Genomic DNA, 21,269 nt, shown 5'->3' with positions numbered 1-21,269 from the left:
AATGCTTTTTCTGATAATTTAATTTGAAAGTGGTCCCTTTAAGAAATCAGCACTGTTTGTGGCTGAAATCAGTAAGTCTATTGTTGTTCTCTCTCTTAAGCCATATGATAGTCCTCTTAGTTTGTGACAGTGCGGAGGCAACTTCCTGCTTAGCTCTCCTGCTGTTGTAAAAAAGGGGTAGTGAAACAGTCTGAAGCTGGCCTGGATGAACTCATTGGCAGTCAGACAGGAAACAGGCAAAACCTTACACTCCATAGCTCTTTTGTTTATCAGCATTTCTTTAGAATTCAGCAGCTTATCCAATGCCTCCCATTATTTAGAGTTCCTTAAGGATTTTCCTTCCCTCTTGAGTTTATGTTGAGCTGTTATATCAGACAGCTTGTCTAATAGAACTGTGTGGAGGATGGAAGGTCCATTTTGCAAAGAATTTTGAGATTTCAAAAACTGGCTTTTTTCTAAACTGGACCCACCCCTCCCTCCCCCCAACACCGCATTGTGAAATTCTCTGCAAAGTAGTCAGGTCAATTGAAACATTTCATTTTGATTCATACTTTTGTTTATTATTTTGTATTATAAGATATATTCATAATGTATCATACAAAACAGAAACGATTTTAAATGAAGTCATTTTGAAATAATTGAAATGTTTCATTATGAAAATGTTATAATGGGACATTCTTCTGAAACAGAATTCCAGCTAAGTTGACCTGATTTCTCAAAGCATTTAAATGTTGATGGAATATGGTTCAAAGTTTCTCCAACCAACTCTATTCTCTAATTCTTACATTTGGACCTCTCCATTTCATTATTGCTGCATTGGTAAATCTGATTTTTGATTTTATGAGCACATAAGCACACAGCTACCTACCCACCTTTAATTCAAGTTACTGCTTCTCTCAGCCTACCTGGTATATGAGGAAGTATAACTATGTAGATTAATTGTTGAGTCACAACTCTTCTAGCATATATACAGATCCATAATGTCCTGATTAGGTGTGTCACCATTGATTGCTAGGGTTCAATACAACTTTCCCTTCACAGAAGTGTGTCCTCATTGATAGATGTGACCTTCACTCTCTAGCTAGCTGAATGCCTTTTGTCTTTTAAATCATATTTTTCAAACAGTGCAATCCGTAATTGTGAGAACTAACTCGCAAAAAAATATAAAATCATGCAAGCTATTTCCCCTCTTCATCTTCCCCACCCCTGCCTTCCTCATTTCATGCTGGAAGAAATGTTAAACCTACTGTGTAAGTTTACTCTTGGCTTACACAATTTAAACCAGGTAGCAGGTCAGGTGGTGGAAAGTCAGCTTTGTGGAGTTTGTGGTGACGTAGGACAGCATGTGGGGTGAAACTTTCAAAAGTACCTAGTAGTCTTAGTCTCTTTTTCAGAAGGAGGCTTTCTCTGGCAAATGGAGAATAAACTAAGATAAAGGCCAGCTGTAATGTTAGTGTTAGAACCTTAGCTATTTCCAAATGTTTTGACATTCAGGATTTTGGTCTACAATATTTTAAATTCCTAATGCTTCAATGGCAGCTTGGTCCAGGGGATAGGGTACATGATGGCACAGCTCTGACAACTTGCCTTCTCTGCTAAAAAAAGGTGTATTTTTTAACTCAAGGAAACTAATGTACATGAGCTATCCTGAGGTAAAAACACAGGGAAGAATAGGCATATTTGTTTTGCTGTAAGGTAAACTATGCAAGGTCAACCCCAGGCAGATGTATCGTGCTGACACGGCCTAGTTTACTTCATGATACAACTAAAGTGCCTTGTCTTCACTGTGTTTTTTTTTAATCTCAGGATAGCTCATGTACATTAGTTTCCTTGAGATAAAATAGATATATTTTTAAAGTAACGACAAGGCCTGGGAGTCAGAAGATCTGTTTTCTATTCTCTGCTCCACTGCTGGCTTTCTAAGTATGTTTTTGAGAGTTAAAGTTCATTTTTGAAGGAAAGGGAACAGCTTTGCTCTTTTATTCTGTTTGCTCCCTGATACCTTCACTAGAGAGTTGATTGACCTGACAGTCCAACAACTGATTCATCTGTGAAACTAACGTAAGTCCAGAAAAACAGTATTGATCTGTCACTACTTTACCGCCTGCATTTCTATGGAAGGAAACTTTGTTCTTAGGAGCGAAGTTTACACTGTGAATTTGAGTTATTTTTAAAAGCCACATGTGACAGGATATTTCCTTATTTAGATCCCAGAGCTTTCCCCTGATCTGTCAGCCTTTTGAAACTGAGGAAGACCTGCCACCTAGCTTGTTTGAGAAGGATTTTATTGACAGCAATAAATTGCAACGCATCTCTTGGTGGAAAGGAGTTAAAAATTTGTGATGACTCTCTCCATGTTGCTGGTTTTTATCTCTCTCATTCACAGTGCTTTGCAGCTACTGGGTAAGTCATTGTTTTGTCTCCAGTATGAGAGTGGATATGAAAGTGCTTCTCCTTCTTATGCTTTTCCTTTGAAACTCTAGTTCAGTCTGTTTATTTTGCATTTATTATTAATCCTAATCTGAGTGATTTAAAGAAATGGGCTAGAGAGGCTTATCCAGATGTGTTGGATCCTTCTCAGAAGAAGGTAAATATTTACGGAAGCAGCCAGGTCCGGGCCTAGCAGGGGAGCAGAAGTAACAGCAGAGGCAGACATACTCAGGTACAATCTTGATTTCTGTAGGATCTGATTTAATCAGCAATATAGATCTATATAAAAGAATAAAACATATTGGATGTGTACCTTCTTCCACTTTAGATGAGCTTGTAAAAGAAAAGATGTGACTTGCAAATAAATAATTGGATGTTAAAGTGGGGGTATATGGCTGTTAGAAATATATAAGCTTGTGTGTAAGAATGTATCAAAGATATAGGCAGAAACTGGTTGTGGGCATTGGCACAGGGCAGAGTTAAGGTTGGATGTGCATATTAACTCTGAATAACAACTTTTGGGCCAAATCATGATTGGCCCTGCATTCATAGAATCATAGAATATCAGGGTTGGAAGGCACCTCAGGAGGTCATCTAGTCCAACCCCCTGCTCAAAGCAGGACCAATCCCCAACTAAATCATCCCAGACAGGGCTTTGTCAAGCCTGACCTTAAAAAATTCTAAGGAAGGAGATTCCACCACCTCCCTAGGTAATCCATTCCAGTGCTTCACCACCCTCCTAGTGAAAAACTTTTTCCTAATATCCAACCTGAACTTCTCCCACTGCAACTTGAGACCTTGTTCTGTCATCTGCTACCACTGAGAACAGTCTAGATCTGGACTCTTTGGAACCCCCTTTTAGGTAGTTGAAAGCAGCTATCAAATCCCCCCTCATTCTTTTCCTCTGCAGACTAAACAATCCCAGTTCCCTCAGCCTCTCCTCATAAGTCATGTGCTACAGACCCCTAATCATTTTTGTTACCCTCCGCTGGACTCTTTCCAATTTTTCCACATCCTTCTTGTAGCGTGGGGCCCAAAACTAGACACAGTACTCCAGATGAGGCCTCATCAATGTTGAATAGAGGAGAATGATCACGTCCCTCGATCTGCTAGCAATGCCCCTACTTATACAGCCCAAAATGTCGTTAGCCTTCTTGGAAACAAGGGCGCACTGTTGACTCATATTCAGCTTCTCATCCACTGTGACCCCTCGGTCCTTTTCTGCAGAACTGCTGCCTAGCCATTCGGTCCCTAGTCTGTAGAAGTGCATGGGATACTTCCATCCTAAGTGCAAAACTTTGCACTTGTCCTTGTTGAATCTCATCAGATTTCTTTTGGCCCAATCCTCTAATTTGTCTAGGTCTCTCTGTATCCGATCCCTACCCTCCAGTGTATCTACCATGCCTCCCAGTTTAGTGTCATCTGCAAACTTGCTGAGAGTGCAGTCCACATCATCCTCCAGATCATCAATGAAGATATTGAACAAAACTGGCCCCAGGGCCGACCCTTGGGGCAATCTGCTTGATACTGGCTGCCAACTAGACATGGAGCCATTGATCACTACCCGTTAAGCCCGATGATCTAGCCAGCTTTCTATCCACCTTATAGTCCATTCATCCAGTCCATACTTCTTTAACTTGCCAGCAAGAATACTGTGAGAGACTGTATCAAAAGCTTTGCTAAAGTCAAGGAATAACATGTCCACTGCTTTCCCCTCATCCACAGACCCAGTAATCTCATCATAGAGGGCAATTAGGTTAGTCAGGCATGACTTGCCCTTGATGAATCCGTGCTGACTGTTCCTGATCACTTTCCTCTCCTTTAAGTGCTTCAGAATTGATTCCTTGAGAACCTGCTCTATGATTTTTCCAGGGACTGAGGTCAGGCTGACTGGCCTGTAGTTCCCCGGATCCTCCTCCTTCCCTTTTTTAAAGATGGGCACTACATTAGCTTTTTTCCAGTCAGCCGGGACCTCGCCCGATTGCCATGAGTTTTCAAAGACAATGGCCGATGGCTCTGCAATCACATCCGCCAACTCCTTTAGCACCCTTGGATACAGCGCATCCGGCCCCATGGACTTGTGCTCATCCAGCTTTTCTAAATAGTCCTGAACCACTTCTTTCTCCACAGAGGGCTGGTCACCTCCTCCCCATCCTGTGCTGCCCAGTGCAGCAGTCTGGGAGCTGACCTTGTTCATGAAGACAGAGGCAAAAAAAGCGTTGAGTACATTAGCTTTTTCCACATCCTCGGTCACTAGGTTGCCGCCCTCATTCAGTAGGGGCCCACACTTTCCTTGACTTTCTTCTTGTTGCTAACATACCTGAAGAAACCCTTCTTGTTACTCTTAACATCTCTTGATAGCTGCAACTCCAAGTATGATTTGGCCTTCCTGATTTCACTCCTGCATGCCTGAGCAATATTTTTATACTCCTCTCGGGTTATTTGTCCAATCTTCCACTTCCTGTAAGCTTCTTTTTTGTGTTTAAGATCAGCAAGGATTTCACTGTTAAGCCAAGCTGGTCGCCTGCCATATTTATTATTCTTTCTACTCATCGGGATGGTTTGTTCCTGCACCTCAATAAGGATTCTTTCAAATACAGCCAGCTCTCCTGGACTCTTTTCCCCTCATGTTAATCTCCCAGGGGATCCTGCCCATCTGTTCCCTTACGTCAAAGTCTGCTTTTCTGAAGTCCAGGGTCCGTATTCTGCTGCTCTCCTTTCTTCCTTGTGTCAGGATCCTGAACTCGACCATCTCATGGTTACTGCCTCCCAGGTTCCCATCCACTTTTGCTTCCCCTACTAATTCTTCCCTGTTAGTGAGCAGCAGGTCAAGAAGAGCTCTGCCCCTAGTTGGTTCCTCCAGCACTTGCACCAGGAAATTGTCTCCTACACTTTCCAAAAACTTCCTGGATTGTCTGTGCACCGCTGTATTGCTCTCCCAGCAGATATCAGGGTGACTGAAGTCTCCCATGAGAACCAGGGCCTGTGATCTAGTAACTTCTGTTAGTTGCCAGAAGAAAGCCTCATCCACCTCATTCCCCTGGTCTGGTGGTCTATAGCAGACTCCCACCACGACATCACCCTTGTTGCTCACACTTTAAACTTAATCCAGAGACTCTCAGGTTTTTCTGCAGTTTCATACCAGAGCTCTGAGCAGTCGTACTGCTCTCTTGCATACAGTCAGCGCCGGCTCCAGGGTTTTGGCCGCCCCAATCAGCCAAACAAAACAAAACAAAAAAAAAGCAGCAATGGCGATCTGCGGCGCCAATTCAGCGGGAGGTCCTTCACTCCGAGCAGGAGTGAGGGACTGTCTGCCAAATTGCCGCCCAATACCTGGACGTGCCACTCCTCCGGAGCGGCCGCCCCAAGCACCTACTTGGTAAGCAGGTGCCTGGAGACGGCCCTGTATACAGTGCAACTCCCCTACCTTTTCTGCCTTACCTGTCCTTCCTGAACAGTTTATATCCATCCATGACAGTACTCCAGTCATGTGAGTTATCCCACCAAGTCTCTGTTATTCCAATCACATCATAATTCCTTGACTGTGCCAGGACTTCCAGTTCTCCCTGCTTGTTTTCCAGGCTTCTTGTATTTGTGTATAGGCACTTTAAGATAACTCACTGATTGTCCTGCTTTCTCAGTATGAGGCAGGAGTCCTCCCCCCTTATGCTCTCCTGCTCGTGCTTCCTCCCAGTATCCCACTTCCCTCAGGGCTTTGGTCTCCTTTCCCCGGTGAACCTAGTTTAAAGCCCCCCTCCCTAGGTTAGCCAGCCTGCTTGCGAAGATGCTCTTCCCTCTCTTCGTTAGGTGGAGCCTGTCTCTGGCTAGCACTCCTCCTTCTTGGAACACCATCCCATGGAATTGTGGGCAATAGACTTGTTTAAAATCACTCATCAGAGGTAGGGCTGAAAGGGGCCAAAGCCTATGATACATCTAAAAGAGGTTATTTTTATTTTAAAATTCCATAAAGGTATATTCAGTATATTCATTTGATTTAGAAAAGTTAATGTAACAAGACACAGTTAACATCTATACAGGTGATTGAGGCAATTGACCCCCTCAATCCCCCCATCATAATTTTTTTGTTTTGTTTTAGCCATTTAAAAACAATTTGACCTCTTAGCCTCCACTGAGAAGAATAAAGTAAGAGGCCCCTGGTACTGACCACACAGGAATACACAATGACAACAAATAAACGAGAAAAAGGCTTCCTCAGCTGATGCTCAGGCTCTTGGCAGCCTTGTCACTCATTCTCAGAGTTCAGCTGGATCCTCCTCAGCTGGGCTATGGGTAATATGCCTTGTCACAAAGGGGCTCCTGTGGCACCCACTCTGCCAGGCCAAGCAGCCTCTCTGCCTCTTCTGTTAATGAAAGGTTTCAGAGTAGCAGCCGTGTTAGTCTGTATCCGCAAAAAGAAGAACAGGAGGACTTGTGGCATCTTAGAGACTAATAAATTTGTTAGTCTCTAAGGTGCCACAAGTCCTCCTGTTCTTCTTCTGTTAATGAATTCCCCCTGTTGGAGCTGGGCAGGGAAGGAACAGCCAGCAGGAGCAGGTGGTGGCAACATGTGAGGTGGCTCAGAACTGTTCCCAGGCTCCTCCTGGGAATTCCCCCCACCGGCCACCGAGCAACCATAGCCCTCCAGTAACACCTTAGCTACCCTCCCAGGTAGCACACACTCACCCCAAAACCCCAACACCCAGCTGTCACCCAACAGCACTCTGTTTACACCCAAAGAACACCCAGGTACCCCAAAAAAGAAGAACAGGAGTACTTGTGGCACCTTAGAGACTAACAAATTTATTAGAGCATAAGCTTTCGTGGACTACAGCCCACTTAGTCCACGAAAGCTTATGCTCTAATAAATTTGTTAGTCTCTAAGGTGCCACAAGTACTCCTGTTCTTCTTTTTGCGGATACAGACTAACACGGCTGCTACTCTGAAACCAGGTACCCCAGTCTCCTATCTAACACTATATCCTGTCCCTGTGTCCTATTCTTGCCATAGCTTGGAGCAGAGTGTGTTGACCATAAGATGAAATTTATGGTTATATGCAAATTATTTACAAATATAAAAATTAGCTCATTAAATAATTTGTATAAAATGCTACACATGAGTCCTTCAACACTTGTGTAAGCCCCAGAGCTAGAAGGCTTAGGGAGCTGGAACATAGCTACTTCTATAGAGGAAATGCCAGTTCTAGCCTTCCCTATTTATGTTAATTGTAATGTTGCTTAACCATACTTTCACATTCTGTGTTTCAGTGCTGTAGTTGGAATTTGCCTATCATCTGATTGCATAAGTTATATTAGACTCTTACTGTAACTGCACTAATGAAAGGACATTGGATAACAAGCTATTATTTTTGTATGCAGTGTAGTTGTAACTATGTCAGTCCCAGGATATTAGCGAGACAAGCTGGATGAGGTAACATTTTTTATTGGACCCACTTCTGTTAGTGAGAGAGACAAGCTTTCAAGCCATACAGAGCTCTTCCTCAGGTCTGGGAAAGGTGCTCCCAGTGTCACAGCAAAATGCAAGGTGGAACAGATTGTTTAGCATAAGTGGCTAGCACATATTGTAAGGGACCATTCAAGGCAGAGTGACCCGTTAACGTCTCTGCAATCATGAGACAAAAACAGAGGGTTAGTGGGTTACAGATTTTTGTAATAAGCCATAAATCCAGTGTCTCTGTTCAGTCTATGATTTTTAGTGTCTAGCAGAGTTATGAATTTAAGCTCCCAGACTCTTTTTTTTTTAAAGAGTTGTGCAGGTTTCCTTTGAGGATGAGGACTGATAGGTAAGATATAGCATGATCATTTTGTGAAAAGTGTTCACCCACAGGTGATCGGGTATTTTTATCTTTTATCATTTTCTTGTGTGAGTTCATTCAAAGGAGTAGTGATTGTATGGTTTCACCCACATAGTTATTATTGAGGCATTTAGTGCATCCAGAAAAGCTTCTTTCACCCACATAGTTGTTATTGGAGCATTTAGTGCAACCAGAAAAAACTTCTTGGAAGAAATGTGTTTTCGGGACAAAGTTAAAGGAAAAAAGAAAGTTCCATTATAATTATTGCTTTGCTAAAATGTGGTATAATATAAATTGTTACATTTTTTCTTTGCTTGATTGTCTCTTTGTGTTGTGTATGCACAAGTCACACCTGATTTTTTTCCCTTCCTACTTACTAGGCTCCTGAAAGTGGGATTTGAACCCACAATCACGTGCCATGAGTAAAAGGCCCATTCTTGATTCAATAAAACAACACCTCACATCGGCTTACTGTTTTCCTCTCAACCTCTCTCCAACCCAAACACATTAATTAGTCTCATTTTATCTTGCAGATAATGAAATATTTTTAATATATAATAAAGACCTCAAGCGCTGTGTTCAAGCTCAGAGTTCTAACTCCATCACAACTGCCACTTGCAACCAGGACACTGAGTCACAAAAATTCAGGTGGGTTTCTGATCACCAGCTTATGAGTGTAGCATTGAGGCTATGCTTGGGAGTGCCTTCAAAGAAAGACCAGGTGATGATCACTCTGTATCCTTGTAACAAGACAAGTGAACTCCAACACTGGGAATGCAGAAATGAAACCCTTCTTGCAATCCAAGGAGAAGATTTGTTTTTTAACTCTGGCAGCAGAGAAAAAGGAAATGTTATGCTGCAGAAGGAATCAGGTGTGAGGAGTAAGTGGAAGGTCTATGGAACCACAGATGATTTGTGCTCTCAGGGCTATGAAGGTACAGTCTGAAAATTAATCTTTTTATTGTTCTGAACTAATTTATTTATGTATGTGTTAGAGTAATTTGATGTATATTCATCTGATTGTATAATCAGCCATGCTCAGTTCTCCGATGAGACTATGGCAGAGCATGACCCGGCTTCTACATCCCAACCCTGCAAACACACTCTTCACTTTACACATGAATCTTACCATGATATGATTTATTCAGCACCAGGGAAGGAAAAAACTGTAACATTTGTTGTCTTATTTGTAAAACAAAAATGGAATTACATTATTTAATATTATTAAATGTAACTGTGTTAGTCTAGTCCGCTGCAGTATATGTGCTAGTAAAGTACATTGTAGTTACTGGATGAGAGGCACAAATTTATCTCTGCTTATTTCACATTTCAACTTTGATGGCCCATAAATATCAGAAAAGAAAATCAATTCTGTGTACAGTTCCTCCAAATGCTGTAAGAAACTTTAGAAGATGAAAAGTCCTTTTAAGAGTGAACTGAAAAGATATTTACTTAAAATATACAATTATTAAAAATAAAGCTATATGAGGAACACTTTTTTTCCATTCAAAGAAATGTATCTTAAAATGAATTTAGTGAAAATAACTAGGTGCTTCCACCAGCTCATGAGCGTGAGTTCTGAAGGTTCAATTTCCAGCTGCCACAGCTAACACTGAACAAATGTGTAAGTCACATAGTGTTTCCTTGGCTGTCTTATGCTGCTTTGAGAGCAACAGTCGGCCATCAGTGATCATGCATGCAGTGGCCCTCCCACATGTGATACAGAAGATTAGAGAGTTGGGCACCTCAAGCTTCCTTATTTTTATTACTATTTCTATACTGACTTCTATCATTTTGTATCCCCAGATTTGTTTACATTGCTAGGAAATGCCAACGGGGCACCCTGTGTATTCCCTTTCAAGCTGAGTGGCAAATGGTATGCCGAGTGTACAGATGCTGCCAGGTCAGATGGCTTGCTCTGGTGTGGAACAACAGCAGACTTTGACACAGATCAATTGTATGGATTTTGCCCATTAAAATGTAAGTTCTGAACGTTGATTTAGAGTATATAATAGCACAATATTTAGGAAACAGAACAACACTGCTGAAATGTCACTGACAGTGTCATGTTCACAAGACAAAAACTTGAACTGATTTATTTTGCATCATCCTCTACCTCCACCCTATAACATTTCTTACAGGGCAATAATGTGAAATCTAGTGCAGTAGAAGGCAGCCATATAAAATGTTACCTGTGTGCATCTATAATTATAGAAAAAGAACTCTGGCTAATTGAGGACTGTTATCAACTGCAGAGTTTTGAGCAGTATCTCTAGGCAACTCTAAATTCTACTGTAGTCAGCATAAAACCACCAGTGAATCAGGCAGCCACTATCAGTTACCTCAGGGGCTACTTCCCTTACTGTCAGCTATGGATAGCAGCAGCATATTGCTTCTCCATCTTTGGCAGGCCCCCTATGTTGCAGTTGCAGGTAGGGTGACCGGATGTCCCGATTTTATAGGGGCTTTGTCTTATATTGGTGCCTATTTCTCCCCGTCCTCTGTCCTGATTTTTCACACTTGCTATCTGGGTACCCTAGACATAGGAGCTTGCTATGCTATATGTATATCTCCTTGGGAGATGTCAGCAGTCTCCTGTGTGGTGAAAGGGAATGGAATGGGCCACAGAACCTGACCCAGCATGAGGAAGGGTTGTAGAATCAGGCCATTACAATCTTCCTGGAAAGCCGCATACTCAGTTGATAGCCATATGTAGGGTCAGGAAGGAATTTTCCCCACGTCAGATTGGCAGTGCCCTTGTTTTTTTTCACCTTGCTTTGCAGCATATGGGTACAGGCCTCCAGCACTGGTGCAACTCGGTCCGTTGTATTCTCTGCCTGTAGCACATAGTAGTCTAGTCTCCTGTGGGTTGTAATACTTTGATTTGATTTCAGTTGTTGTGCTTAGTGTTCGGGTGCTGGGTGGTGTTGGTGGCCTGTGATTTACAGGAGGTCAGACTAGATGATCTAGTTGTCCCTTCTGACCTTAAACTCTATGACTCCGTGACCCTATTGAAATGGATACACACATGAGGTTAGAGAGAAGGTCACACTAGGAAGCTGAACTCTGAATTTACAGAAGATAATACAAATGCAATCTCAGCCTTAATATTGCGTCAATGTCATCATTTGCTTTTAATTTCCTTGCTTTTTCAGAATGAGAGAGAAGGTCAAAGACCAGATTCACCTGTTTCCTCTGACTGTTTTGTGCCACTGCTGTGATGCAAAGCACCTGTGAATCTGCCTTAACCAGCCAATGAACATAATATTGCTGAATATGGCCATAAAACTAGAAACAAATAACTCCTTCCTGAGGGTGCAATGGCTGTTGAGTCAACTCTAATCCTTTCTTGGCCTGCCTAACCCCACCTCCCAAATATGGCAGCATTGGAATGCACAGGAAGCCACCCAAGAGTTGTGCTTTGTCATGTATGAGACTGTAGATACTCTGGGCAGGAACCCCAAATTCTCACCTATTCTCTACTCCTTGTTGTGGAACCATGTTAAATCTATTATGACTGGGGCTGTGTAGTGCCATGGAGGAAGGAGCAGGATTTGCCCCATTGTATTTCTTTCTTTGGAAGATTGTCACATTTGAGCTACGAAACTGAATATATCAGGTGAAATCTTGGCCCCATTGAAATCAGTGGCTCATCCCATTGACTTCAGTGTGGTCAGGATTTCATCCATGGAGCACAATAACAGACTCCCACTTTTAAAGAAAGGATTCCGTTTTCTCGGTTGGAACAGTGCGACTTTACAAGTATGCTCACAGTTAAATTTTATCATACATTTCATATGCATTAGTCAGAATAAATGTCAACATTGCATCCCACTTCTCTCATGCAGATAATGAAACTCACAGATTTTGGACTACAGACCCTTTGACAGGCACCCACTACCAGATAAACTTCCAATCAGCTCTAACATGGCACCAAGCACGGAAAAGCTGCCAGCAACAGAATGCAGAATTATTAAGTATCACAGAGATACACGAGCAAATGTACCTGAGAGGTGAATTATGAAAGCAATTCTGAGTGAAAACGAGTTATTTTTCTATGTTGGATCTCTAACTTTTCAGTGGTTTAATCATCTATTGTAATTAATGAGATTTTGAATATTAGCAATATGTGCTAACTCATAGGAAAAAAACCTAAACACGGAAAGTGATGTTTTTGAAGTACTGGAAATTCAGCTGTTCTTCATGTAGAAATTCCAATACAGCATTCTGGGAATTTCCTTTCATATAAAGCACCTGACTGGATTAATCCTGTCAGCAGCTCTCATAAATATTGTGCACATAAATATAGGCTCTGTTTGAATAAAGCTTAGAGTGAATTTAGTAATAAAAATAGTATTTGCAGCACTTAATGCCTTTCATTGCCAAAGCTTATTGCAAACATTTTTGGAAACCCCTAAGATGACAACTATTAGCTTCTTCAAAATGTTGTGCCTGTAAAGTATTTTACAACAAATGTATGATGATGTATTTTAATTTCTTTTGGTTCTTTAGATTTGATTGACAGGATGAGATCTGCTCTGTGGATTGGACTTAACAGTCTGAATTTCAACTATGGATGGCAATGGAGTGGTGGCAGTCCTTTCAGATATTTAAACTGGGATCTAGGTAGGGGTAATTTTTAGAATGGTTTAAGGATGAAAATCTGCAGCTAGACTGTTGAATGGATCTCAGTTACAATTCTGTACTATCCCACAAATAAATATAGCATTTGTAATGAGAGCCTTATGAATAGATCATCGTTGGAGCTGAGCTCCACTTTAAAGATCTGACAGTGGAGTTATGCTTTTAATATGTAATCTGAAACTAAAAAAAAACCAGAAATCATCATCTTAAGGAAACCAAGTTCATTAGAAAAGTAAGAGAAAATCGTAGATCACAACTAAAATGCAATAAAATCCTACATAGCTTCTGTCTGGGTAACAGCTGGGTTGCATAAGGCATGTATTTAGAGGTAATGTTGAGTCAGTTAAGACATCTAACATTCTCTTTGTGCGCCTTAAACTTCACCATCTCCATCTGAGAACATCTCAGTGTCAGTTCTCAGTGGCAGTGAAAAGTTTAGTCTTTTTCAGAGTTTCTCCTCCTTATTTTTGGGACTTTCTTCTCGTTTTATATCCTAAAGAGTCTTTAACCATGTGAGTCCCTGTGCATTTACATTCTAGCCCTGAAGTAATCTCTACTGTCATCATAGTAACAATGAGGTGGCTCAAATTCAAAATTCCTGTTATGATCTCAGCTGCCTCACAAACCCCAAATTTATTCAATTTATTTTATTTGCTTCCTGAGCAAATATCTTTGATTTTCTTTTCACCCTCACCAAATCTTAAAGTTCCTTTGGTGTTGGGGTATATGGCTATCTACCTTTCCTGACACCATGATTGGGCGACAGCTCCAGACTAGTCAGGCCTGCCTCTATCTTCCCCACGACTCCAGGGTTTGTCTATTCCCTGCTGGTCCCATAAACTTCCTGCTCCACCCCGTTGATTCAAGAGGTAGGGGAGCATTGTGCCTTGGCCTCCTACAGCCTTCACCCAGGTTGGTTCTGCACTCCCTTGACAATGGGTCATATAGGTCAGTAATAAAATTCTCTTGTGTCCAATAATTTTAGCAACTATGATTTTCCACTTATCTTCTTTTACTTTCTAAAAGATAAATAGAATTTATAAAAGAAATATGAATGTTTCCCAATGCATACAATTTCTCTTTATTGTTAGTGTCTGATTATTCAAACACTGGGGTACATTCTTCATTCAATACATATGTATATAATTCCTAGCATGAGCTGGAATTATGCACAAGAATCAATAGGAGAATATGCAGGGCACAAAAATATTGGGCCAAATTGTGTCCTCAGATTTCATGAGAGTAAATGAGGGCAGAATTTATCTCATTAAGTTCACTATTAAGCAGTCATATCAGTATGACCTGACCCCAGTTGAATATTACATCAGATGTTATGTCATTCATATTTTATCATAAGTGTTTAAGGGGACATTGTCAAGTAAAGCGCTATTTTTGAACACATTTCTTTAGCTACAATGAAAAATAATATAAAAATAATAATACCAATGAAATGCTGACTCCATAATCTATATGGGAAAAGATACAAAACAAACATGAGGTTTTGCACTGCCTACGAAGAATTTCACTGGCTTTGAATTCATTTTTTGAAGGAAATCCTTCTCTGGAACCTGAGAAAATCTGTGCAGTACTAAATCCTAGAAAAGGTGCTAAATGGGAAAACCGTGAATGTGATCAGAAAGTTGGCTATATTTGTAAAAGGGAAAACTCCACTTTGGATTCTTTCTCTCTTCCCTCAGGTAGGTCTGTCAATAAAAATGACAGTAAAAGCTTTTTATTTAAATTGTATGGATTTGGTCTGCAGAGATGTGCAACAGAAATGCATTTTTATTTATATGAAATTACAAACTTGCTTCATCCAAGAGTAATTCTTTTTAAAAATCGCATATGTTCTGTTTTGCTGGTTGCACAGAACAAACCATTCTACCCATTTCCCTGTTTTAGAGACACTAGGAAGAATACCATTATTTAATTTATCTAAAGTAGGATGTCTAATCTTTGGCAACTTTTCTAGAACTCAAACCACACCTAAGTTTAAACAATCTTTTTTTTTATTTATAAAAACAGAGGTGACCATCCAAGCCATGGACATCCTGACATAATTTAACTTCACAAAGAAGTAAAATGGATTGTGCTTCCCCACGTAAAGCCAATAGGAGTTCAGGATGTTTAGCACCTGCTAGAAGGTGTTCTGAACTTCCAAGAATGACTCCCCTTGACTTGAGAGGTCACTGGATCTGGGCCTTAGCAAGCAGCAGCGTGATCACTGGAAGCCCTATAAAGACTGCAGTATGGGCTCATATCACCTCCTGATAAAGTCAAATGGAATTGGTCCCTAGGTATTAGAACCTGTAATTGGCAAAGGGAAAGATTTACTGCAGCACCACTTTTCTGAGAAAAGAAAGGCAGCTATCCTGTCTCTGACAAACTATTTAATGAGACCCTATGATGTAGAAAGTAAACACATGCAGAGAGGTAATTGCTACTGTTGCAATAATATACAAAACATAATTAGATGCAATGCATTATGTGAAAATATTACATCTGGAATTATAAAACATCATTTTGTCCAAATTTGCACATTTTGCAATGTTGATGTTTTCAAACTGTGAAGTCCAGTTGGCACTGATCCCATTTTCTTCTGTCTTGGTTGAATGTGTTTATATTTTCTACCCCAAATTCTGTGTGTCATAGCAAATAGATCTAATAGCCTTAGATATTTATATGCAGAATGAGAAAAAAATACTTCCAGTATCTTAACTCTGCTTTTATTTTTAATTAATTGCATAATTAATTTCAAATTTAACCACACTTATTCCAGGCTCTAACTTGAATTGTTCTGAAATATATTTATTTATTTTAGAGCTCTCTGCAGCTAGTGAATGCCCAGAGGGCTGGTTGCCATACGCAGGTCACTGTTACATGATTCACAGGGAGCCCAAAGTGTGGAAAGAAGCCTTGGCTTCCTGTCGAAAGGAGGATGGTGATCTGGCCAGTATCCACAACATTGAAGAGCACAGCTTTATAGTGTCTCAGCTTGGGTTCAGTGAGTATTTCCACTGGGCAGTAATGTGCACATGTGGATAATTTTAAAAATTAGAAATTTTGTAGCTTTTTAATGGTTTATATTTCATTTATATGGATATTTACAGGTAAGCACACACATAAATATACATAAACGATACCAGATGACTGATACTAACTTATCATCACTGTTAATTTACAACATACCTTTTGAAGGAAATCACAGCATCAGTTACTGCAGCATTGGGTAACTGCAGTGGTCACAAAAGGAGCAGCCGATACTGCTGCTAAGTAGAATGATTTGCTTTCCTGGTGGTATTTCCTATCTCTTCTTGAATAAAGGAAGGAACATGAAATAGACATTAAGTAGACATCATTGTCAATTTATCTGGAATAGCTTTGTAATGCAACGTAACAATTTCAGTTCATCGTCATAAAATCCTGCTCCTGAAGATTATTACAATGTAGATAAAAACATAGCCGAATATATGTTCTTAGAGCCAACTGATGAGCTGTGGATTGGTTTGAATGACCTCAGGATTCAAATGTATTTTGAATGGAGTGATAAGATGCCTGTGATATACACAAAGTGGCTCCATGGAGAACCAACCACTACAAACAGCAGACAAGAAGATTGTGTTGTTATGAAAGGACAGGTAAAATAATGCAATTATATCTATCTGCATTAACATCATATTTTCTTTGTTTTTTATTTTCAATTAGATGTCTAAAACTGGAGAACTTGTTTTAGAATAATACCATATGATGATATCTCTAGTTGCTCAGCAAGTTTATGCTTTAAATTTTAGAGAAATTTAGATCAGTATTCAGATATGATAATGCATTTACTTCTCTAGCATACCCAGCAATCCTTGTAACTCTGCACCCCATGCTTCAGGCCAACTCAATTCAACTACTGTAGCTTCTTTATAAATCAATTCATGAATTAGCTTCAGGGAAAAATAATAAGCATATTTATTTTTACTTTTAAAGGAATGTTACCAAAAAAAAAAAAAGAAAAAGAAAATAAGCAGTTGTGTAAAGAATTTTAGTTCCTCTTAACTGACAATCTTCTTCCCAAACTGCCTTCAGGGTGGATACTGGGCAGACAGTGTTTGTGATAAGAAATTTGGATATATTTGCAAAAAGAGTCCATTGCAAGACACTCCTGGAACGGTGAAGCACATTGATTCTGGCTGCCGGAAGGTAAGGACAAAATAAATTACATTTAGATCAGACAAAATCACCCTTCAAATAGCTTGGTATTTTTGTATTTTTGACTAGGACATTGCTAGTTTATATTTGCTGCTGATTTTCAATCTGAAAAAAATGTGGTCCTTCATTTAAACTAAATTTGATTTGAATTCCTTCACACACACACACCCCATATATATATATATATATATATATATATATATAAAATAGAGCTTATATATATATATAAGCTCTATTTTTTCTCAGTAACCTCTCTGAATGAGACATAAACTGGTATTGTAGCTTTGGGCATACATGATTCATGTTGGTGTACATATATTTCAGCACCGTGTAATTAGCTATTGGGTGGCACAGTGTGGGGGTTTCTGAATTGTGTGACATCACTTTCTCAATGGGTGCAGAATGATGCTGTGTTCTACCAGTGGGAATCTGGATTATTAGAAATGACTAAGCACTAGAACTATATTAATGAAACCTTTTTCAAACAATTTACTGTTTCCTGTTGTTCTTTTTCTTCTCTTTCCCCTCCTTTTGTTTTCCTTAATATATCATAGAATCATAGGATTAGAAGGGACTGCAATGGTCATCTAGTCTACCCCCCTGCCAAGATGCAGGATTTGTTGTGTCTAAGCCATCCAAGACAGATGGCTCTCCAGACTCTTTTTGAAAAGCTGTGATGAAGCTTCCACAACTTCCGAGGCAGTCTGTTCCATTGTCCTACTGTTCTTACAGTTAGGAAGTTTTTCCTGAGAGTTAATCTAAATCTGCTGTGCTATAATTTGAAGAACCCATTGCCTCTTGTCCTGATCTCTGTAGCAAAAGAGAACAACTTTTCTCCATCTTTTTTTATGGAAGACTTTCACGTATTTGAAGACCGCTGTCATGTTCCCCTCCTCTTTATCTCCTAAACATTCCCAGTTATTTCAGCCTGTGCTCACAGGGTTTGCATTCCATCCCTTTGATCATCGTTGTCACTCATTTCTGGCTCCTTTGCAGTTTCTCTGCATCCTTTTTATATATTGGTGACCAAAATGGGACACAGTATTGCTGGGGCCTAACCAGCATGGAATAGAGTGGTACAATCACCTCCCATGACTTGCCTAAAATTGCATTTGCTTTTTTTACAACATTGCACTGGAGGTCGTGATCCACCACACCTCCCAGATCCTTCTGAGCTGTACTGCTGCCAAACCAGTTTTCCCCCATTCTGTATGTTTGCATTTGGTTTTTCTTCCCTACGTGTAGCACCTTACATTTCTTTGTTGAATTTCATTTTATTGTCTATAGTCCAGTTCTCCAATTTATCAAGATCCCTCTGAATTTTAGCTCTATCCTCCAAAGTATTGGTAACCCTCCCAGCTTTGTTTCATCTGAAAATCTGATCAGTGTGCTCTCTATTCCTATTCCAGGTAGTCAATAAAGATGTTAAACAACACCAGACCCAGAACAGATCTCTGTGGAACCCAACTTGAGACCTCCCTCCAATCCGATTCATTCCATTAATAGTTACTCTTTGTTTGTGGTTGTTTAACCGATTATGTACCCACTTAATGACAGTTCCGTTGAGCCCATATTTCTCCTGCTTTCTTATTAGAATGTTATGTGCAACTGTGTCAAAGGGCTTGATGAAGTCCAGATATGTTATGTCCACCACATTCCCCTATCTACCAAATCAGTTACCCTGTCAAAGAAGGAAATCAAGCTGGTTTGGCATGATTTATTCTTAGTAAATCCATGCAGGCTGCTAGTGATCACCCCTTTATCCTCCAGGTATTCACAAATTGAATATTTTATACAGTGCTCTAGTGGTTCCCAGGTATTGAAGTCAGCCTGACTGGTCTATAGGTTCTCAGCTCCTCCTTTTCCCCCTTGTTAAAGATGGGCACTACGTTAGCCCTTCTCCAGTCTTCTGGGACCCCACCTATCATCCATGAGAGTGTAAATATTATTGCCAGTGGCTCCAAGATTCCTTCAGCTAATTCTTTCAGTATCTCAGGTAAATAGCATCCAGCCCTGCTGATTTGAAGTCATCGAAATTGATCAGAAGATTTCTGACGTGTTCTTTATTTATCCCGATCTGCATCCCTTCCCCTTTATTGTCTATTGTAACTTCGCTAGTCATCTGGGTACATGTTCTTTTTTGTGAGAAGACTGAAGAAATGGAGGCACTGGGCAGCTCTGCCTTCCTATCATCTTCCGTTACCAGTTCACCTTCTCCTTTGAGCAGCAGACCCACACCACCCTAGATTTTTCTTTTTGTATGACATATTTGAAGAATCCCTTCTTGTTGTCTCTAACATTTCTTGTAGCTGTAACTCATTCTTTGCCTTGGCTTTCCTGATTTTGTCCCTACACCCTTGCACTATTCCCATATATACTTCCTTGATGATGTGCCCCTCCTTCCATTTCCTGTATGTATCCCTTTTGGTTTTTCAATTTTTTCATTTTTTTTAAACCATTTGAACTAAATTGTGCCTTTTTGTCCGATGACTTTGGTGGTATTAATGGGCCACTTCACCTTGAATGGTCCCTTAGAGTATGTGTTAATTACTTATGCTGAACTATCTGTTCAACCTTGTATTCGGCTGTAGCACTCTGAGTACCTTTTCCAGCCCCGAGGAAGAGATCTGTGTGTAACCCTTCTGCCAGATGAAGCCAGCAGCAACCAGGGTTGGGTTCAATATCTAGGGGTTCCTTTCCATTGACACAACACAGACACAGCTCGAGCCCCCACCCAGTAACCTAGGAAATTTACACACCACCCCTGGTTGCCTCTGAGAGGCAATGCTTTCCCACTCACAAGCACAGAGTCTGAATGTAGAAAAGAAACTTTTAATAAAAGGAGGGAAGTAACTCGGCGTTAATTTGGGAAAACACCACAAACAGGGTTCATAAACATAAACCATGAGTAAAAGACCCACCTCCAAGTAGGTTGGGCAGTGTCCTTTTCCCCTCAGGTTCTTAAGTCCAGCAACCCAAAAGTCCCTTTCACATGCTCAACAATTCTCTGCACCCACTCACAGTTGCTGTCCTTGGTCAGTGCAGACCCAGAGTTCAGAGGTGCATCTGCAGAGTTCACCTCCCTCCGCCTGGGTGGGCTAAAGAGGTACCTTACTTGCTCCACTGCTCGGGCAATCGCTCGCCACCCTTCTCTGACAACCACCCTGCCGGCCGCCTGCTCACTGCTGTCACCGCGTGTCTCCATCAGCTACCCTGCTGGTGGCTTGCTCACTGCTCTTGCCGCACCTCTCCACTCTGCAGCACCAGCCACTCATTCACTACTCACTAGTTGACTGTCAGTCACCTTCTGCTGCCACCTGCCTCTCTGCTGTGACCTCTGCACATCAGTCTCTTAGTGATTTTTGGCTCTTTGCAGGCTGGGCAGAAACACAGTCCTACCACAACTGATTTCAGTACTGATAGGGCATTTAACATAACAAACAGGTGCCTAATTAGCTCTATTCTGTGAACAGTGGGGAGGAACAGGTTAAACTAGAGAGGACCCTTGATAAGAGTGTGCAGCCTCCTGGCTGGGAATACCTGTCTCCACTCCTCTTACTTTCACAGGGCTCTGACATTCGAGCCCCTGGCTTATCGAGGTTCTTTCAACTGAGGGCCCCCTCATTTGGGACAGGTTAAGCACAGTCCTGCTTTCCTGTATTCCTACAATAATTACAACATTGGTAACCATATTTCACTACCCCTGCATTCAGAACTAAGGTGATTTGTACCCAACACCAGCCAAAGTTGATCACTTTGACACCACTGTATCTGCTGAATATGTAAGCAGAGCAGGACCAAACTGTATTTACATAAACACACCCAAGTCATTCTCCCTCCCAGCTAGCTGTCAGGGAAGCATTCATTCAAACCCTGCTTACATGTGTAGCTCAGAAATTGTCTTTCTCACCAACAGAAGTTGATCCAATAGAAAATATTACCTCACCTATCTTGTCTCTCTTAGGCCATGTCTACCTACAGAGTTAAGTCGACTTAAGTTATGTCAACGATCATAAATCATTGTAATTACATCACTTGTGCAAGTTCACACAATACTCCTAGTGTTGGCGGAGCATGTCCACGGTTGGTGCTTTAGCACCAACAGAGAGAACAGTGCACGATGGGAAGCTATCCCACTCTGCAAATTGCCACCTTCTCCTGGTAGGATTTCTGGGAATGGATCACA

At 40.8% G+C, this 21,269-nt stretch overlaps 1 protein-coding gene across 1 annotated transcript in view; it reads left to right on the top strand.

The window, feature by feature from the left end:
- Positions 1-2,208: 2,208 nt before the first annotated feature.
- The window catches only part of LOC112058636 (macrophage mannose receptor 1-like), a 53,433-nt gene continuing 34,372 nt past the window's right edge, over positions 2,209-21,269 (top strand). Inside the window, exons 1-9 of the mRNA XM_008162794.4 lie at positions 2,209-2,403; positions 8,776-9,177; positions 10,049-10,222; positions 12,091-12,255; positions 12,755-12,868; positions 14,437-14,583; positions 15,708-15,890; positions 16,367-16,524; positions 16,961-17,074. Of these exons, the coding sequence (XP_008161016.2) occupies positions 2,343-2,403; positions 8,776-9,177; positions 10,049-10,222; positions 12,091-12,255; positions 12,755-12,868; positions 14,437-14,583; positions 15,708-15,890; positions 16,367-16,524; positions 16,961-17,074 (1,518 nt within the window). The 5' untranslated portion in view covers positions 2,209-2,342. The remainder of the gene's footprint in view (positions 2,404-8,775; positions 9,178-10,048; positions 10,223-12,090; positions 12,256-12,754; positions 12,869-14,436; positions 14,584-15,707; positions 15,891-16,366; positions 16,525-16,960; positions 17,075-21,269) is intronic.

Source organism: Chrysemys picta, chromosome 2 (genome assembly GCF_011386835.1).
Source record: "Chrysemys picta bellii isolate R12L10 chromosome 2, ASM1138683v2, whole genome shotgun sequence".
NCBI classification, from domain to species: domain Eukaryota; kingdom Metazoa; phylum Chordata; order Testudines; family Emydidae; genus Chrysemys; species Chrysemys picta.
Note: the sequence above shows the minus strand (reverse complement) of the source record. Positions and strands in the feature narration are given on the sequence as shown.